At 42.3% G+C, this 17900-nt stretch overlaps 2 protein-coding genes across 5 annotated transcripts in view; both read left to right on the top strand.

Moving 5' to 3' along the window:
• Positions 1-17900, top strand: part of LOC132509782 (zinc finger protein 350-like) — a 59486-nt gene that overhangs the window by 22578 nt on the left and 19008 nt on the right. The window lies entirely within an intron of this gene.
• ZNF350 (zinc finger protein 350) overlaps positions 1-17900 on the top strand; it is a 40099-nt gene that overhangs the window by 17009 nt on the left and 5190 nt on the right. For 2 of the 4 annotated variants that reach the window (XM_060131230.1, XM_060131227.1), the window contains exons 3-5: positions 12435-12623; positions 14041-14167; positions 15983-16075. In XM_060131230.1, coding sequence (XP_059987213.1) covers positions 12609-12623; positions 14041-14167; positions 15983-16075 — 235 coding nt within the window. In that variant the 5' untranslated portion in view covers positions 12435-12608. Of the gene's footprint in view, positions 1-4537; positions 4662-12003; positions 12356-12434; positions 12624-14040; positions 14168-15982; positions 16076-17900 lie in introns of those variants that run through there. The other 2 variants (XM_060131228.1, XM_060131229.1) reach the window with 2 other exon arrangements.

Raw genomic sequence — 17900 nt, 5'->3', positions numbered from 1 at the left:
CGCAGGCTCAGCGGCCATGGCTCACAGGCCTAGCTGCTCCGCGGCATGTGGGATCTTCCCAGACCGGGGCACGAACCCGTGTACCCTGCATTGGCAGGCGGACTCTCAACCACTGCACCACCAGGGAAGCCCTCATATAACTGTTTTAATTTGCATCTCCCTAATAACAAATGATGTAGACCATTTTTTCATATGTTTGTTTGCCATCTGTTATCTTTGATCAAGTGTCTGTTCAAAGTCTTTGCCCATTTTTAAAATTGGGGTTTCTTATTGTTGACTTTTTAAAAATATATTTATTTATTTTTAATTTATTTTTGGCTGGGTTGGGTCTTCGTTGCTGCGCGCAGGCTTTCTCTAGTTGAGATGAGCAGGGGCTACTCTTCGTTGCGGTGTGTGGGCTTCTCATTGCAGTGGCATTTCTCGTTGTGGGGCATGGGCTCTAGGAGTGCAGGTTTCAGGAGTTGTGGCACGTGGGCTCAGGATTTGTGGCTCATGGGCTCTTAGAGCACAGGCTCGGTAGTTGTGGAGCATGGACTTAGTTGCTCCGCAGCATGTGGGATCTTCCCGGACAAGGGCTCAAACCCATGTCCCTGCATTGGCAGGCAGACGCTTAACCACTGCGCTACCAGGGAAGTCCCTTATTTTTGACTTTTAAGGATTCTTTCTATGTTCTGGGTATCAGTCCTTTACCAGTATAGGACTTATGGGATGAAAGGGTTGAGATACTTTTGAGATCCTTCTTTTCTTTTTTGCCAATGGACCACTAAGTGTTCCAGCAACATTTGTTGAAAAGTCTATTTTTAAATTTATTTTTGGCTGAGTCAGGTATTGGTTGTGGCGTGTGGACTCTTTGTTGTGGGCACGGGCTTCAGAGCATGTACGCTCTGTAGTTTGCAGCACGCAGGCTCTCTAGTTGAGGCGTGTGGGCTTAGTTGCCCCATGGCATGTGGTATCTTAGTTCCCCAACCAGGGATCAAACCCACGTCTGCTGCATTGGAAGGTGGGTTCTTAAGCACTGGACCACCAGGGAAGTCCCTGAAAAGTCTATCTTTCTCCTTTGAATAACCTTTGTACCTCCATCAAACACTTGAATATACTTGACGTATGTGGGTCTTTTTCTGGGATCTCTGTTCTGTTCCATTGATCTATGTATTTGTCCTTTCACCAATACTATTAAAGGTCTATAAGTCTTGAAATCTGTTGATATTAGCTCTATATGATGGTTCTTTTTGGTCAGAAATTGTTTTGCTATTTTCAGTGGAGATACCTGGCAAATATTACCTTTTCCAGTAGAACAATTTTGTCACTTTGATTTTCTATACCCCTAGATATGATATTAGAAAGGGACTTCAATTCAGAGGTGTCTTTTCCAAAATGCATAACCCCTGTTTAATGAGGAAGAGAAGGTCAATATACAAATACCTGGGACTTCCCTGGTGGCTCAGTGGTTGGGAATCTGCCTGCCAATGCAGGGGACACGGGTTCAATCCCTGGTCCAGGAAGACCCCACATGCCACGAAGCAACTAAGCCCGTGCGCCACAACTACTGAGCCTGCGCTCTAGAGCCCGTGAGCCACAACTACTGAGCTCACGAGCCACAACTACTGAGCCCACGTGCCACATCTTCTAAAAAAGCCTGCGTGCCACAACTACTGAGTCAGTGTGCTGCAACTACTGAAGCCCACGTGCCTAGAGCCTGTGCTCCGCAATAAGAGAAGCCACCACAATAAGAAGCCTGCCCCCCGCAACCAAGAGTAGCCCCCGCTCGCCATAACTAGAGAAAGCCCACGCACACCAATGAAGACCCAACGCAGCCAAAAAAAAAAAAAAAAAAAAAACACCTGACCAGCATTCCTCAAAATAATTGAGGACATGAAAAAGAAAAGACCGAGGAATGGTCATGGAGCAGAAGAATTCAAAGAAACCTGATTTCTAAATGCAGTATTCTTCCCTGGTTTGAATCCTGAGATAGAAAAAGAACAGTAGTGGAAAACTTTGTGAAATCCAAATAGAATCTGTAATTTAGTTGTGTCATACCAATGTTAATATCTCAATTTGACAAATGTACCATGGTTATATAAAATATTCACATGAGAGGAAGTCAAATGAAGGTATATGTGCACTCTTTGTAGTACTTTGTGACTTTTGTGAAAATCTAATATTTTCTCCAAATAAAAGTTTATTTAAAATAGGTATAATCAGGACTTCCTTGGTGGTCCAGTGGTAAAGAATCCACCTTCCAATGCAGGGGACATGTGTTCAATTCCTGGTAGGGGAACTAAGATCCCACATGCCACGGGGCAACTAAGCCCGCGTGCCACAACTAGAGAGAGAAAACCCACATGCCACAACTAGAGAGAAGCCTGTGCGCCACAACAAAATGTCCCGCGTGCCTCAACAAAGATTCCGCGTGGCACAGCTAAGACCCGATTCACCCCCCCCGAAAAAAAAAATTAAAGAAAATAAATATTTAAAAAATAAAATAGGTAAAATCTATATCAATTATATCTCAATAAAGCTGTAAAAAATAGGTTTGATCTAGGGACTTCCCTTGCAGTCCAGTGGTTAAGACTTTGTCCTTCCAATACAGGGGTTTTGGGTTTGCTCCCTGGTCCAGGAACTAGCACCCCAGCCAGTAAATTTAAAAAAAAAAAAAGGTTTGATCTAGTTTCATCACTTAATCTCTTATTATAAACATTTCCATATTATAAAATGTTCTTGTATATATATAATTAATATTACGTGGCTGTAATAATATCACAGGTGTAATAATATGGCTGTAATAGTATAATAGGATGGTAACTGGAGTCACATATAAAAGTTATGCATTAAAATGGGTATACTTGAAAAATGTAACTGATTCAGTTATGTTCAGTTTATATTATGATCCTCTCATTATCCAGATTCTTACATTATCACTCCAAGATTTGTTGTACTGTTTTTCTTGTATGTCCCAGATATCTCCATTTATTTTTAATCCAGGTAGCTTATAATTTTGCAATTTTAGTTGTTGTGTTTTAAAAAATATTCATACCCTATAAATTTTGTAGTATAGAACAGCAATTCATTTTAACAGCTTTATGGTCGTAATTTACATATAACACTTACCAGTAGTAAGGGTATATAATACAATGACATTTAGCAAGTTTATAGAGTTGTGCATCACCATGATCCAATATTTAGAAATTTTCGTAACCCCAAAAAGTAAACTGGGTATAATGAGAATCTACCGTATAGCATAGGGAACTCTACTCAATGCTCTGTGGTGACCAAAATGAGAAGGAAATCCAAAAAACAGGGGATATATGTATACATATAGCTGATTCACCTTGTTGTACAGTGTAAACACGATACTGTAAAGCAACTATACTCCAATTAAAATTAAAATAAGATAAAATTCTATATAAAAAGAAAAGTAACTGGATAGTTGATTTGTTGAGTTTTGAGAACTCTATTCTGAATATAAGTCCTTTTATCACATGTTAAATGTGTCAATATTTTCTCCCAATCTCTGGCTCCACTCATTACTTTTCTGAAAGTTGTGCTTAAAAATACAAAAGTTTTTCATTTTAATTAAGTCCAATTTATTATTTTTTCTTTTATGTCTCAACCTTTATTGTCTTGCTGCAGAACTCTTTGGCTAACTTAAACTTAGGTTCATGGAGATTGTCTCCTAAGTTTCATACTTTTACCTCTTATATTTAGGTCTGTGATCTATTTCCAGTTAACTTTTGTGTATGCTTAGAGTTATGGGTCTTAAGTTATTTTTCTGCAAATAGGTATACAATTATCCCAGCCTCTTTTGTTGAGAAGACTTACCCCCATGGAAGTATCTTAGTGTCTTGACCAAATAGCTATTGATCTTAACACTTTTGGACTCTCAATTGTGGTTGTGCCTTTTTCATTGGCTCCAGACCTTTACTGGCCTCATTTTTAGTGGCCTTTCCCCGAGGCTCTAATCCCAGTCAAAATTTAGGCTTCATCCCAGCAGCTCGTTTCTTCTGGACCTGATGGCCTGTGCCATACTGTGCCGGTTTCTCGAAATCGTATTCTGTCCTAAAAGCCACTTCCTGCAAGAAATGTTCCTCCAAAGCTTTCTGGGGGTGTCCGATTACTGGATGTATTGCCGTTTCTCTTTCCGGGAATTCGTTCTCTGCTGCTATACCGACAGCGGAACTCTTGGTCCATTTGGAAACCCCTCCCCCTACTTTTTTAATACAAGGTGTAAACTAAAGGCCGCGGCAATATTACTTTCCTGCCCAGTCCGTCGAACGCAGTTTAGGTAGCTCCATATTTGCCTCGCAGACCTCGAGTCTCTGAAAATCTGCGAATTTTCTGAAGAGTCGAAGTGCCAGGAAATGAGATATCGTCGGTGGCTTCTCACCTCCCGGACCATCCAGGGCTCCCGGCCCCAAACCCGCCCCTTGGCCTTCTGTACGTCAGGTGTCCCAACATGGCCGCCCCGTGGGGCCGCGGAGAACTGGGCGCGGACATATTGCCTCTCTGGGAAATACCGGAATCGCTCATCCGCCTTTCTTGAAACGCCTCAGACCGTCTTCGGCCGCCGTAGGCAGGCGAAAAATCTGGGCGACGGGTCCAGAAGTAGAAGCGGTTCGCGGAAGGTTACGTTTAGACTCTCCTTGTGGGCTGGGGAAAATCGGGTCAGTGTGTGCATTTGTCCCTTGAAGTTGTGTGTGTGTGTGTGTGTGTGTGTGTGTGCGTGTGTGTGTGTGTGTTTTCTCATGAGAGGTGTGTCTATGACAGCGTGACGTGACTCCTACAGGGTGCAAATGGTGTAGTGTGGACTCACGGAATTATTGGAGGGTCTGGTGGGAAACGCCAAGGTGGAGGTATTTGGGAGGAACCAGCGGAGTCTGGCACGTCTATCTGTGGTTGGGGTACTTTGGTGGGGAGTCGTTAAAACGGTTAAGAATCTGTAGAGATCAGCGACCGTGTCCTGACTGGCAAGGTATGGGGTCTTTGCGGATCATTCTGTAAAGGATGCAGGTGGTATTTACGATGGTAACAGCTTCAGGTTTGGGAATTAATATGGGGCTCAGTGATTTGAGGCCAGGGTGGACGGGCATCATGTGGGGATGTCTGGTCCAGGTTTCGGATTAATTAAGAAGTGTGTAGTGTCTGTGGTACAAAGAGGCTGTGAGGGCTGAAGCTCTGGACGCCTGGCTGGTGGTTTCGTTGAGGTTCCAGCCTCCACCGCTGGGAAGGAAGGTGGTGCAGCCCAGGACAGGAGTTCGAAACCTTCTGCTTTTTAGGCTTTTATCCAGGGGGATGAGTAACTGCAGATCGAGGGACTAATCCAGCCACACCCGTCTGTTACGTATCGTCTATGGCTGCTTTCGCAATGAGAAGGCAGAATTGAAACGTTGTGACAGAGCTTAACCTTCAAAGTAGACATATATAGTATCTATCACTTTGTAGAAAATGTTTGCCAACGCCTGCACTCGCCACTTAATATATAGCAGTGGACACTGTTGCTTTTTTGCCTGACAAACATTCCCTCCTTCTTTGCTAATAGAATCTCTGTTTTTAGTTATCCATCCTTCTGGTAGGGTGACCCATATGCCAGTACTGGTTGGTCTTAGTTAATCATGGTGGTTTCAGTTCCCGTTTCTAGTGATCAATTAGTATGAAATGAGCTTAAGTATATAGTGCAGTTCTGGCCAGCAGTATATGTGAAAATCTGCTTGGGATTTATGGGGGGAACGTTTTGTCTTTTACATAAGTAATTCCTTGTGTCTCTTTTTCCACGTCGATGATGATGTTGTCTGAATATAACCTTAATTTTCTGTCCAGTTTCTAATGTTTATAATTCATTCTTATCTCAATGCATTGTCTCTACTCTCCAGTACAAAGGAGGAAAGTGAATGGGGTGGTAGTGGACATCTGTGTCCTTCCTGTTCCCTGCCCTAAAATTCACCTGCTAGATGGTCTGCAGTTAACATGTTTCCAGGATGGAAGGATCATAAAATTATGAGTTCATCCAGGATTTCAAATTTAATGAAATAAAAATATTCATTGTATTCTTTCAGGGCAAAAAAAAAATGTCTATTTTATCTCAGTTATGTCCCCTATTAATTCCTTATATTTTTTTATTTGCACCAGGTTTCTTTCTATCTCACTACAAATGGATATGTGTTGTTGGTCTTTTTAAAGAACAGGCTTTTTCAAAAAGTTTATTTTATTGAAGTATAATTGATTTACAATGTTGTGTTAATTTCTGCTGTACAGCAAAGTGATTCAGTGATACATATATATACATTCTTTTTCATATTCTTTTCCATTATGGTTTATCACAGGATATTGAATATAGTCCCCTGTGCTATACAGCAGCATCTTGTTGTTTATTCATTCTATGTATAATAGTTTGCATTTGCTAATTCCAAACTCCCAATCCATCCCTCTTCTAGTTCCCCTCTTCTAGGGCAACCACAAGTCTGTTCTCTCTGTAAAGAACAGGCTTTTTCAACTCTTCCATTTATATATTTTTTAATATTTATTTTGGTTGCACTGGGTCTTAGTTGCAGCAGGTGCGCTCGTTAGTTGTGGCTCACGGGCTCCTTAGTTGTGGCATGTGGGCTCCTTAGTTGCGGCTCACCAGCTCCTTAGTTGCAACTCGCTGGCTCCTTAGTTGTGGCATGCAAACTCTTAGTTGCAGCATCCGTGTAGGATCTAGTTCCCTGAACAGGGATGGAACCCAGGCCCCCTGCATTGGGAGCACAGAATCTTAACCACTGCACCACCAGGGAAGTCCTCACTTATTTGTTAATTTAAAAGATCTACAAGTTAATCAGTATAAAATTATTGCCCAGCTTGAGAAACAGAACACTGCCAGCACCCCAGTGGTGTTCTGTGAGCCACTTCGCAATTATATTACATCTTCATACTCAAAGGTAATTACCATCCGGTTTGAGATACCAAGCAGTTTAAGTCTTTTCTTTATAGTTGTATCATATAAAAAATTAATCATTCCGAATCATTATATTTTATTTAGTTGTGCCTATTTTTAACTACATGTCAGTGTTACTATACAGATTTTTTTAACTGTCAGTCTTCTTTTACTCAATATTTTAAAGAATTATTCATGCTTTTGCACAGAGGATTTTTTGTGGTTTTGTTTTGTTTTGTTTTTTGCTTTTGTTTGGTTTTTTTTTTTCCCTCTGTAACAAGGGTCAGGCAAACATATTGTATGAATATCTATACAGTAAACATTTTAGGAGTTGCAGGACACAGAAGGTCTCTCACGTTGCTTTTTGGTTTTGTTTTACAGTTCTTTGAAAATGTAGAAAGTATTCTTAGCTTGCAAGCAGGGTAAAGGTTGTTTTTTAATAGCATTCCATAGTTTGAATATATGTCAGTTTTTTCTACTATTAATTAAACTTGTAATGCTTGCAGATTGGGTTGTTATGAATAATGTTGCTGTGAAAATTCTTGTACATATCTTCTGGTTCAAATGTGTCCTTACTTTAGTGGGGGATAGATGTATAACTTAGATGTAGACTCAGAGTGAGATTTCTGTCTTAGGATGTGTATAACTTCAGCCTAAATGGATGATGCCAAAATGTTTTCCAAAGTGACTATCCAGTTCCTCCAGCGGAAGGAATATATAATTTGCATTATGGTGTCCTTCATTTTTTTTTTTTTTTTGAATGAGAACTCCTTTTTTTTTTTTTTTTTTTTTTTTTTGCGGTACGCGGGCCTCTCACTGCTGTGGCCTCTCCCGTTGCGGAGCACAGGCTCTGGACGCACAGGCTCATCGGCCATGGCTCACGGGCCCAACCGCTCCGCGGCATGTGGGATCCTCCCGGACCGGGGCACGAACCCGTGTCTCCTGCATCGGCAGGCGGACTCTCAACAACTGCGCCACCAGGGAATCCCAAGAACTCTTGTTTTTGTTTTTTGTTTTTGCGGTACGCGGGCCTCTCACTGTGTGGCCTCTCCCGTTGCGGAGCACAGGCTCCGGACGCGCAGGCTCAGTGGCCATGGCTCACGGGCCCAGCCGCTCCGCGGCATGTGGGATCTTCCCGGACCGGGGCATGAGCCCGTGTCCCCTGCATCGGCAGGCGGACTCTCAACCACTGCGCCACCAGGGGAGCCCCCGAGAACTCTTTTTAAAAAAAAAAAAAATTATTTACTTATTTAGCTGCTCCGGGTCTTAGTTGCGGCATGTAGGATCTAGTTCCCTGACCAGGGATCAAACCCGGGCCCCCTGCATTGGGAGTGCGGAGTCTTAGCCAGTGGACCACCAGGGAAGTCCCTATGGTGTGCTTCATATATAGCTTGTTTAAAATATCTTTCCATACCCTAATATGATTGAGAGATTCTCCTATATTATCCCCTAAAGGTTCTTATTAATTTGCCTCTCCCACTGAAATTGACAGTTCTCCCCCCAAATGATTTTTGTGTATATTGTGAGATGGGGTTCACCATCGTTCTCTGAATCCCCCAACCCCCAGCATGAATATCTGATTGTCCCAGCACCATTTTTTTTTTTGGGTTTGCGGGCCTCCCACTGCTGTGGCCTCTCCCGTTGCGGAGCACAGGCTCCGGACACGCAGGCTCAGCAGCCATGGCTCACGGGCCCAGCCGCTCCGCGGCACGCGGGATCCTCCCGGACCGGGGCATGAATCCGCGTCCCCTGCATCGGCAGGCGGACTCCCAACCACTGCGCTACCAGGGAAGGCCCCCCAGCACCATTTTTAAAAAGAGACATCCTTATCCTCTTCTCTGTAATGCTACTTTTGTTATCTAGTCTCTATATATGCATCTCTGTTTATAAGCATTTGATTTTGTTCCATTTGTCTATCATTGTACTAATATTGTACTGTCATAACTAGAGTAATTTTAAGTCCTCATAATTGATAGATGGATATAGTTATCAGCTTAGGATTTTGATTGAGGTTTCATTGGATTTATATATATATATGGGAAACATGACATTTTTATTTTTTATTTTTTAAAAAGTTTTATTGGAGTACAGTTGATTTACAATGTTGTATTAGTTTCAGGGGTACAACAAAGTGATTCAGTTATACATATACATATATTCATCCTTTTTCAGATTCTTTTCCCATATAGATTATCACAGAATACTGAGTTGAGTTCCCTGTGCTATGCAGTAGGTCCTTGTTGGTTATCTATTTTATATATAGTAGCGTGTGTATGTTAATCCCAAGTTCCTAATTTATCCCTCCCCTCTACGTTTCTCGTTTGGTAACCATAAATTTGTTTTCAAAATCTGTGAGTGTGTTTCTGTTTTGCAAATAAGTTCATTTGTATCGTTTTTTAAAAATTAGATTCCACATGAGTGATATAATATCGTATTTGTCTTTCTCTGTCTGCCTTACTTCACTTAGTATGATAATCTCTAAGTCCATCCATGTCGCTGCAAATGGCATTATTTCCTTCTTTTTCATGGCTTAGTACTATTCCATTGTATCTATGTACCACATCTTTATGCGTGCCACTGTCAATGGACATTTGGGTTGCTTCCATGTCTTGGCTATTGTAAATAGTGCTGCAATGAACATTGGGGTGCGTGTATCTTTTTGTATTATGGTTTTTTCTGGATATATGCCCAGGAGTGGGATTGCTGGGTCACATGGTTGTTCCCTTAAAAAGATCTAAAAAGAGAACATACTGTTGTTCTCCATAGTGGTTGTACCAATTTACATTACCACCAACAGTGTAGGAGGGTTCCCTTTTCACCACACCCTCTCCAGCTTTTATTGTTTGTAGAATTTTTGATGATGGCCATTCCGACCAGTGTGAGGTGATACCTCATAGTAGTTTTGATTTGCATTTCTCTGATAACTAGTGATGTTGTGCATCTTTTCATGTGCTTTTTGGCCATCTGTATGTCTTCTTTGGAGAAATCTCTATTTAGATCTTCTGCCCATTTTTTTAAAATACATTGATTTTTTAAAAAAACTAATTTATTTATTTATTTATTTTTTGTCGCATTGGGTCTTCATTCCTGCACACAGGCTTTCTCTGGTTGCAGTGAGCGGAGCAGTGAGCAGTGGCTACTCTTTGTTGTGGTGCACGGGCTTCTCACTGCGGTGGCTTCTCTTCTTGTGGAGCACAGGTCTAGGTGCATGGGCTTCAGTAGTTGTGGCACACAGACTCAGTAGTTGTGGCTCACGGGCTCTAGAGTGCAGGCTTAGTAGTTCTGGTGCACGGGCTTAGTTGCTCCACAGCACGTGGGATCTTCCCAGATCAGGGATCAAACCTGTGTCCCCTAAACTGGCAGGTGGATTCTTAACCACTGCACCACCAGGGAAGTCCCATTCTGCCCTTTTTTTTTTTTTTTTTTTGTGGTACGCGGGCCTCTCACTGTTGTGGCCTCTCCCGTTGTGGAGCACAGGCTCTGGACGCGCAGGGTCAGCGGCCATGGCTCACGGGCCTAGCCACTCTGTGGCATGTGAGATCTTCCTGGACCAGGGCACAAACCCATGTCCCCTGCATCGGCAGACGGACTCTCAACCACTGTGCCACCAGGGAAGCCCCTGCCCATTTTTTGATTATGTTGTTTGGGTTTTTTTTTTTTTGACATAGAGCTGCACGAGCTGTTTGTGTATTTTGGAGATTAATCCCTTGTTGGTCACTTGGTTTGCAAATATTTTCTCCCATTCTGTGGATTGTCTTTTCTTTTTGATTATGGCTTCCTTTGCTGTGCAGACACTTTTAAGTCTTACTAGGTCCCATTTGTTTATTTTTGTTTTTATTTTCATTACTCTAGGAGGTGGATCAAAAAATATATTGCTGCAATTTATGACAGAGTGTGCTGCCTGTATTTTCCTCTAAGAGTTTTATAGTGTCCGGTCTTACATTTAGGTCTTTGATCCATTTTGAGTTCATTTTTGTGTATGGTGTTAGAGAATGTTCTAATTTCATTCTTCTACATGTAGTATCTAGTTTTCCCAGCACCACTTATTGAAAGACTGTCTTTGTTCCATTATATGTTCTTGCCTCTTTTGTCATAGATTAATTGACCATAGGTGCGTGGGTTGACATGACGTCTTTAAAATGCTTGGTTTTCTGAATCGTATTCATAGTTCATCATTCCATTTATTTAAGTCTGTTAAAATTTCTGTCAGTATTCCTACTTATCATATATTTTTTATATTCTTCAAAATGATTTTGTTTATAAATTTTGTTTGTTGGTGACCTATTTGTTCTGTCAGTTAATGGGATAAGCATGTTAAGTCTTCAACCGTTAGTCTGGATTTATTTCTTCTTGCCTTTTTGGATCCAGTCTGGGTTTATTTCTTCTTGGTTTTTTGGGTCCATTTTTGCTGTATATATTTCAAAGCAATATTATTAGGTGCACAGAAATTGCAAATTTCTATAATGTGCTGAATTGAACCTCTTACTAGTAAGCATTTTTCTTTCTCTGTAGTAATTTTTGGGCTTTCTGGTCCATTTTGTCTGAGAATACACCAGAGTGTCTGTGGTTACTCTTTCCATGGTTTATCTTTTTCTAACCTTTTATTCTCTAGCTTTCCATATCATTATGTTTCATACATGTCACCTAGAGTAGCATGTTTTTGGGTTTTGCGTAATTAACTAAATTCCTTGTTCTATTTATACTGAATATAATTCTTAGTATGTTTTGTTTTAAAATAGTCATCTAAGTGTACTGTATTTGCCCCACTAGTTCTCTATTCCTTCTTCTCTTTTTTTGCCTTGTTTTGAATGAATTTCTTCTCATTCTGTTTCCCCCTTCCATTAGGTTGGAAATTATGTACTTTGAGACAATTGTCAGTTTTCACCATGACACTAGAAATTACATACAGCATGGAAGCTTTCTTTGTCAAATGTTTACGTTGATTAGCACTTTTACACTCTTCTCTGGCAGGGGTCTTAAGCATCTCAACTTTATTTACCAGTTTCCAGTTTATTTACAATATTGTGTACTTTTAAAAAATGTATCTTAAACCGCCTAAGGTATTATCATCATTGCTTAATAAGAGAATGCTTCTGGTTTGCCCAGTACATTGGTTTTCCGACTGAAGTGTGTGTACTCACAGGGTGTATAAAAACGCTTGAGGAGGTTCCTGAGCGCGCACGGTTTAAAGGAAAGCAGTGCCCAGCGCCTCTCCTCCCATACGCTCCCTTTTGTATAATTGAGCTGCCTGAGAGTCTCCTGCTCCTGAGGCCTGCTGCTGGGATGAATCTCTTTTCCCTCATTCCCTCTGACAGTCACCCCACTTCAACTTCACTGAATAAAGGAATACCCCCACCACAGTCAGAATCTTAGGCTTTTTGGCCAGAGGAATAAAGTCGTCTGGGGTAAAAATGGGACACTCAGCCGTGCTGTGGGCATTGGGCTAAGGTGAGCGCCCAGGAGCAGCGTTAGCATCTGGGTCTAGAGGAAATGTACCCTCAGCTTGAATTTTCTCCTCAGACCACAGGTCCTGACTCCCCAGGAGCAAAAGAATCAGTAGAAGGAGGAAGAAGTTACAGGATTTGGTATCAGCATTACTGGGGACATGCTTGATTGAAGACAGAACAGAATTTAGAGCAGATCCAGAAGACACAGCGACAGAGCCTCCTTGCTGCCAGCTGTTTTCAGAAAACAGAAGAAAATGATCCAGGCCCAGGTGACTTTTGGTTTGTTTTATTCTTTCCTTGGTTCCCGAATGGGTTTGTTAGTTGTCTGAGTCATTCTAGGTAATTATTGCATGTAAGGGTGTCTTGGGGACCCTGGGTGTCTTTGTAGCCTGCTTCTGAAGTGAGGGTGATCCAGGGGACCCCAGAAATTGCAGCCGGTGTCTGAAGCGAGAGCAGTTCTATGGGGACTGTTTTCTCAGGCTTTGCAGTATGTCTGACTCTTGATTTCCATGTTCGAGTCCGAATTCTTTCTTTTTAATTAATTGATTTATTTATTTATGTATTTATTTTTGGCTGCGTTGGGTCTTCGTTGCTGCACGCGGGCTTCTCATTGCGGTGGCTTCTCTGTTGCGGAGCACGGGCTCTAGGTGCACGGGCTGCAGTAGTTGTGGCACGTGGGCTCAGTAGTTGTGGCTAGCGGGCTCTAGAGTGCAGGCTCAGTAGTTGTGGCACACGGGCTTAGCTGCTCCGCAGCATGTGGGATCTTCCCGGACCAGGGCTCGAACCTGTGTTCCCTGCATTGACAGGCAGATTCTTAACCACTGTGCCACCAGGGAAGTCCCCAAATCTGAATTCTTAATCTACAGTTTTCTTTTCTTTTCTTTCTTTTTTTTCCCCACACCACATGGCTTGCAGATCTTAGTTCCCTGACCAGGGTTGGAACTGGTACCCCCTGCAGTGGAAGTGTGGAGTCCTAACTACTGGACTGCCAGGGAATTCCTGGCAGTTTATTTCCTGGCAAAATCAATATATTGCATTTATTTTTGTTCATTACACAACTGACTTAAGAATATATTTAAAGGCTGAAATCATAACAAAGTACACATATCAAAAAATAAGTTTCTTCTTCATACACTTTAAACATGCTTATTAAACATTTAGTTTCTTATAATTCTGGCTTCTTGAGTCGCTTCCCAGAAGATTCTGATTGACTGGCTCTAAAGACACAGTCATCCCGATTCCACTGGCATATATGTTTGTCCCATACATATATATATATACATACATATATATGTATGAATGTGGTGTTTTCTAGGTTAACAAGAAGATTTAACTTCTACATATTATAGAAACGTCTATGAGGGACTTCACTGGTGGCCCAGTGGTTAAGACTCTGTGCTTCTACTGTAGGGAGCGCAGGTTCGATCCCTGGTTGGGGAAATAAGATCCCGCAAGCCACGCGACGCGGCCAAAAAAATAAAAAAGAAATGGCTAATGATAAATGGATGGATGACTGACTACACAATTACAGTTAGTTGAATCCTAGTATTTTATTAGGCTTTTGCTTCTTCCATGTGTCTAGATATACAGATCTAGCCTATAAAGTGGAAATGAGAAGACAAACTTTAACATTTCTTCCATATCATCAAAAAGAGATCAGTTCATTAAACACCCCTGTTATTACAGGAAACCCTGACATTTGAGGATGTGGCAGTGGACTTCACGTGGGAGGAGTGGCAGCTCCTGGCCCCTCCTCAGAAGGACCTGTATCGGGATGTGATGCTGGAGAACTATAGCAACCTGCTGTCCGTGGGTGAGGACGGCTCCCCTGGGTCCCTGAGAGGGTCCCCAGTCAGTGGGGTTTCCTTTCTCAGCTTCTGAAAGCTTTGGGTTGTCTGTGATTCCCTGAAGCAGTAGATTCTCGGTCCTGTCTCTGGCCCAAGAGAAGTGGGTATATTCTCCTTTCTCTTGAGAGAAACGCCGTTATTTTGTAGCTGTGTATAATGCTGTGATTTATATTAAGAAATATATATATTTGGTCTTCATCCCCAATTCTGGCACAGAGCTCCTAAAATCCATGGAATTTCCTAAGTTATAAGAGGGTAAAGGAGAAATGGGTGTCTTTTGTTATTAATATAAGGGACCCTTACCACGGCATGTGAGTTTATGTTAATGAGGTGATTTTGGGAAAGCCACTCGATAACCTAAGATTGCGGGCTGGTCGCTGAGCTCACCACCCATGATTTAGAGGGTTGCAACTTTCAGTCCCGCCTCCACCCCACCTCTGGGGAGAACAAAGTGGCTGGAGATTAAATCATAATCACCAAAGCCCGATGTTTTTTTGTTTTTTTGACAATTAGAACATAGTTTAATAAGTCCTTGGTCAGAGGAGTTTGATTCTTCTCTGCATACCTGTATATATGCATACTGCAAACAGCAATGCTTTAAAAATGATCAACACAATGACCACAGCTTGTACCATTTTAACTACAATAATGAATAATTTCCATATCTGCTGCAACATATAGAGTTTCTACTAAACAATCAGTCATTTATAATTAAAAATTCAGCAGCAACTGTGAGGGTCTCTTTTCACACCCATCTTCTCTGTGCATTTACCATTTTCCAGCTCTCTCCCCCATTAAGTCAGTGGTTCTCAACTGGGGCCAATTTGGTTCCCAGGGGACATTTGACAATGTCTGGAAATATTTCAAAGCCTCATGATTTAATCCGTCATGGCTATATAGTGAAGCCTCCATGAAACCCCACAGGGGCAGGCTCGGAGAGCTTTCAGATTGGTGGCCACTTGGCGGTGCCAGGGGAGGGGTGCCCCCAGAGAGAGCATGGAAGCTCTGTGGCCTTTCCCACATGCCTTGTACTGTATTCTCTTCCATCTGGCTGTTCCTGAGTTGTATCCTTTTATTTTTTTATTGATTTATTTTTAAGTTTTTAATTTTTATTTATTTTTTTATTGTAGTAGAATTGCTTTACAATGTTGTGTTAGTTTCTGCTGTACAATGAAGTGAATCAGCACTGTGTATACCTATATCCCTTCCCTCTTGGACCTCCCCCCCCTTCCCCACCACATATAGGTCATCACAGAGCACTGAGCTGAGCTCCCTGTGTATCCTTTTATAATAAACTGGTGACCTAGTAAGTAAACTGTCTTCTTGATTTCTGTCTGCTGCTCTAGTGAATTAATCGAACCTGAGAAAGGGAGTCATGGGAACTTCTGATCTATTCATGGTTGATCAGAAGCCCAGGAAACAGCCTGAATTTACAGTTGGTGCCAGAAATGCAGGAGCGGAGCCGAAGTCTTATGGGAGTGTACCCCTAACCTGTATTATCTGACCCTATCACCAGGTAGATCGTGTCAGAATTGAATTAAATCGGAGGACACCCCGTCAGTGTCAATTGGTGTTGCAGAATTCCTTGATGTGTGGAAAACCCACATATCTGGTGTCAGAAGTGAAGTAGAAGGATTGACAGGAGAGGAGACTCACAGAGGGGTGTGTTTTTCCTTCAAAATGTGAAAACCGTATTGTCCTCAGAGGTAGGATTCTGTGGTTTTCATCGACCCCATGCGCCATTCACTGCGTCTAAATCTTGTATCATTTTCCATGAATAGGTTTTCAAGCCAGCAAACCAAATGTACTGTCCAAGGTGGGTCAAGGAGAACCATGGACGATGGAAGATGAAATCCACTGTCAAACCCGTTCAGGTGAGTGAGAGACCAGCAAGGTGACAGGCCGTGGAAATCCCGGTGCCAGACCTCTTTTTCTTTGTAGGAGTTTAGAGAAAAATGTATCCCATCTTAGGGAAGATTCTATCTTTTCTGGGATTTGTTTCTTCTTTATTTTACCCCCATCTTGTTTTTTGTTTGCATAGTTTTCTTTTTCCTAGGGTTCTCATATCTTTTTTTTTTAAATAAACTTATTTTATTTTTTGGCTGCACTGGATCTTCGTTGCTGCATGCAGGGTTTCTCTAGTTGCGGCAAGTGGGAGCTATGCTTCGTTGCTTCATGCAGGGTTTCTCTAGTTGCGGCGAGTGGGGGTTACTCTTCGTTGCAGTGCATGTGCTTCTCATTCAGCTTCTCTTGTTGCGGAGCACGGGCTCTAGGCACGTGGGCTTCAGTAGTTGTGGCACACAGACTCAGTAGTTGTGGTTCGCGGGCTCTAGAGCACAGGCTCAGTAGTTGTGGCGCACGGTCTTAGTTGCTCTGTGGCATGTGGGATCTTCTCGGACTGGGGCTCGAACCCGTGTTCCCTGCATTGGCAGGCGGATCCTTAACCAATGCACCACCAGGGAAGTCCCCGGATTCTCATATCTTTTCCTTCTTCTTCATACACTTCCACCTCCTTTTCTATGAAATTCCACCTTCCAAGGCCTCTCTCCAAAGAGAAAACTTTTGAATTCCTCAATGTCTTCTGGTTACTGCACCTTTCTGCCCCACTGGTAATGTTGATTTCCTTCCTCACATCCACCCCATCTTGGATGCCGAGCCCCAAAGTAAACTGGTCTTCACTGTGCCTTGTCCCCGCTCTGAGGTTTTCCAAAGGTTTTGTTTTCCATTTTACTCAATGATCTCCTAACCTTCCAAGTTTTCTTCATTCTAACAAGCTAATAAACTCCTTCGGTTCCCTGGAGAAGACTCCCAAATTGATCTCTCCCCCATGTTCTCCACCACAGACTTGGCTTCTATATAATTTACTCATCTCAATGGCAGCTCTCCTGAGTTTCCAGTAGCTGCAAGGACCTAAGATAATCTTCCCTCCCAGGAAACCCTAGAGGTTTAGGTTCTCCCTTATTCCTGTGCATCCTCCATCCTGGCCATTCAGGCATTACCTCACATGTTCCCCACCAGCAGAGCTCTCTTCTGTTAAGGGGTCTGCTGCTCATGATGAATTTTTTTTTTTTTTTTTTTTTTTTGTGGTACGCGGGCCTCTCACTGTTGTGGCCTCTCCCGTTGCGGAGCACAGGCTCCGGACGCGCAGGCTCAGCGGCCCAGCCGCTCCGCGGCATGTGGGATCCTCCCGGACCGGGGCACGAACCCGCGTCCCCTGCATCGGCAGGCGGACTCTCAACCACTGCGCCACCAGGGAAGCCCCATGATGAATTTTTAACTAGAAATGTTATTTTAACATCCTGTGTTCTCAGTTCCAACCTCAACACAATCATAACTCTTGCCTACTTTGAATTATTAATTCCTTTGTGTATTTACTGATTTTGAACTTTCTTCTCGTTGATTGTTGACATTACTATTGTCTTCATTTCCCTAAAATTTTCATTTTTCTTCCCACTGGATCCTGATGACATTTAGTCTCCACTAACCACATTTTCTGGCAGTTAAAATTCTTCTTTCCATGATCTCCATGATATGATATCATCTTGCTCAGAAAGAGATAGATTTCCATCTTCTTTCCTAAATTCTCCCAATGTGTTCCATACATGTAATTGCTTCTTTGATTCATTCCTCTATTTTTCAAAATCTTTTTTCTTTTCTTTTTTTCATTCCTCTGTATTTTCTGATTGCCTAGTGCATGCT

The sequence above is a fragment of the Lagenorhynchus albirostris genome, chromosome 19 (genome assembly GCF_949774975.1).
Source record: "Lagenorhynchus albirostris chromosome 19, mLagAlb1.1, whole genome shotgun sequence".
NCBI lineage: Eukaryota > Metazoa > Chordata > Mammalia > Artiodactyla > Delphinidae > Lagenorhynchus > Lagenorhynchus albirostris.
The sequence above is the reverse complement of the archived record's forward strand: the minus strand, read 5'-3'. Positions and strand labels throughout refer to the sequence as shown.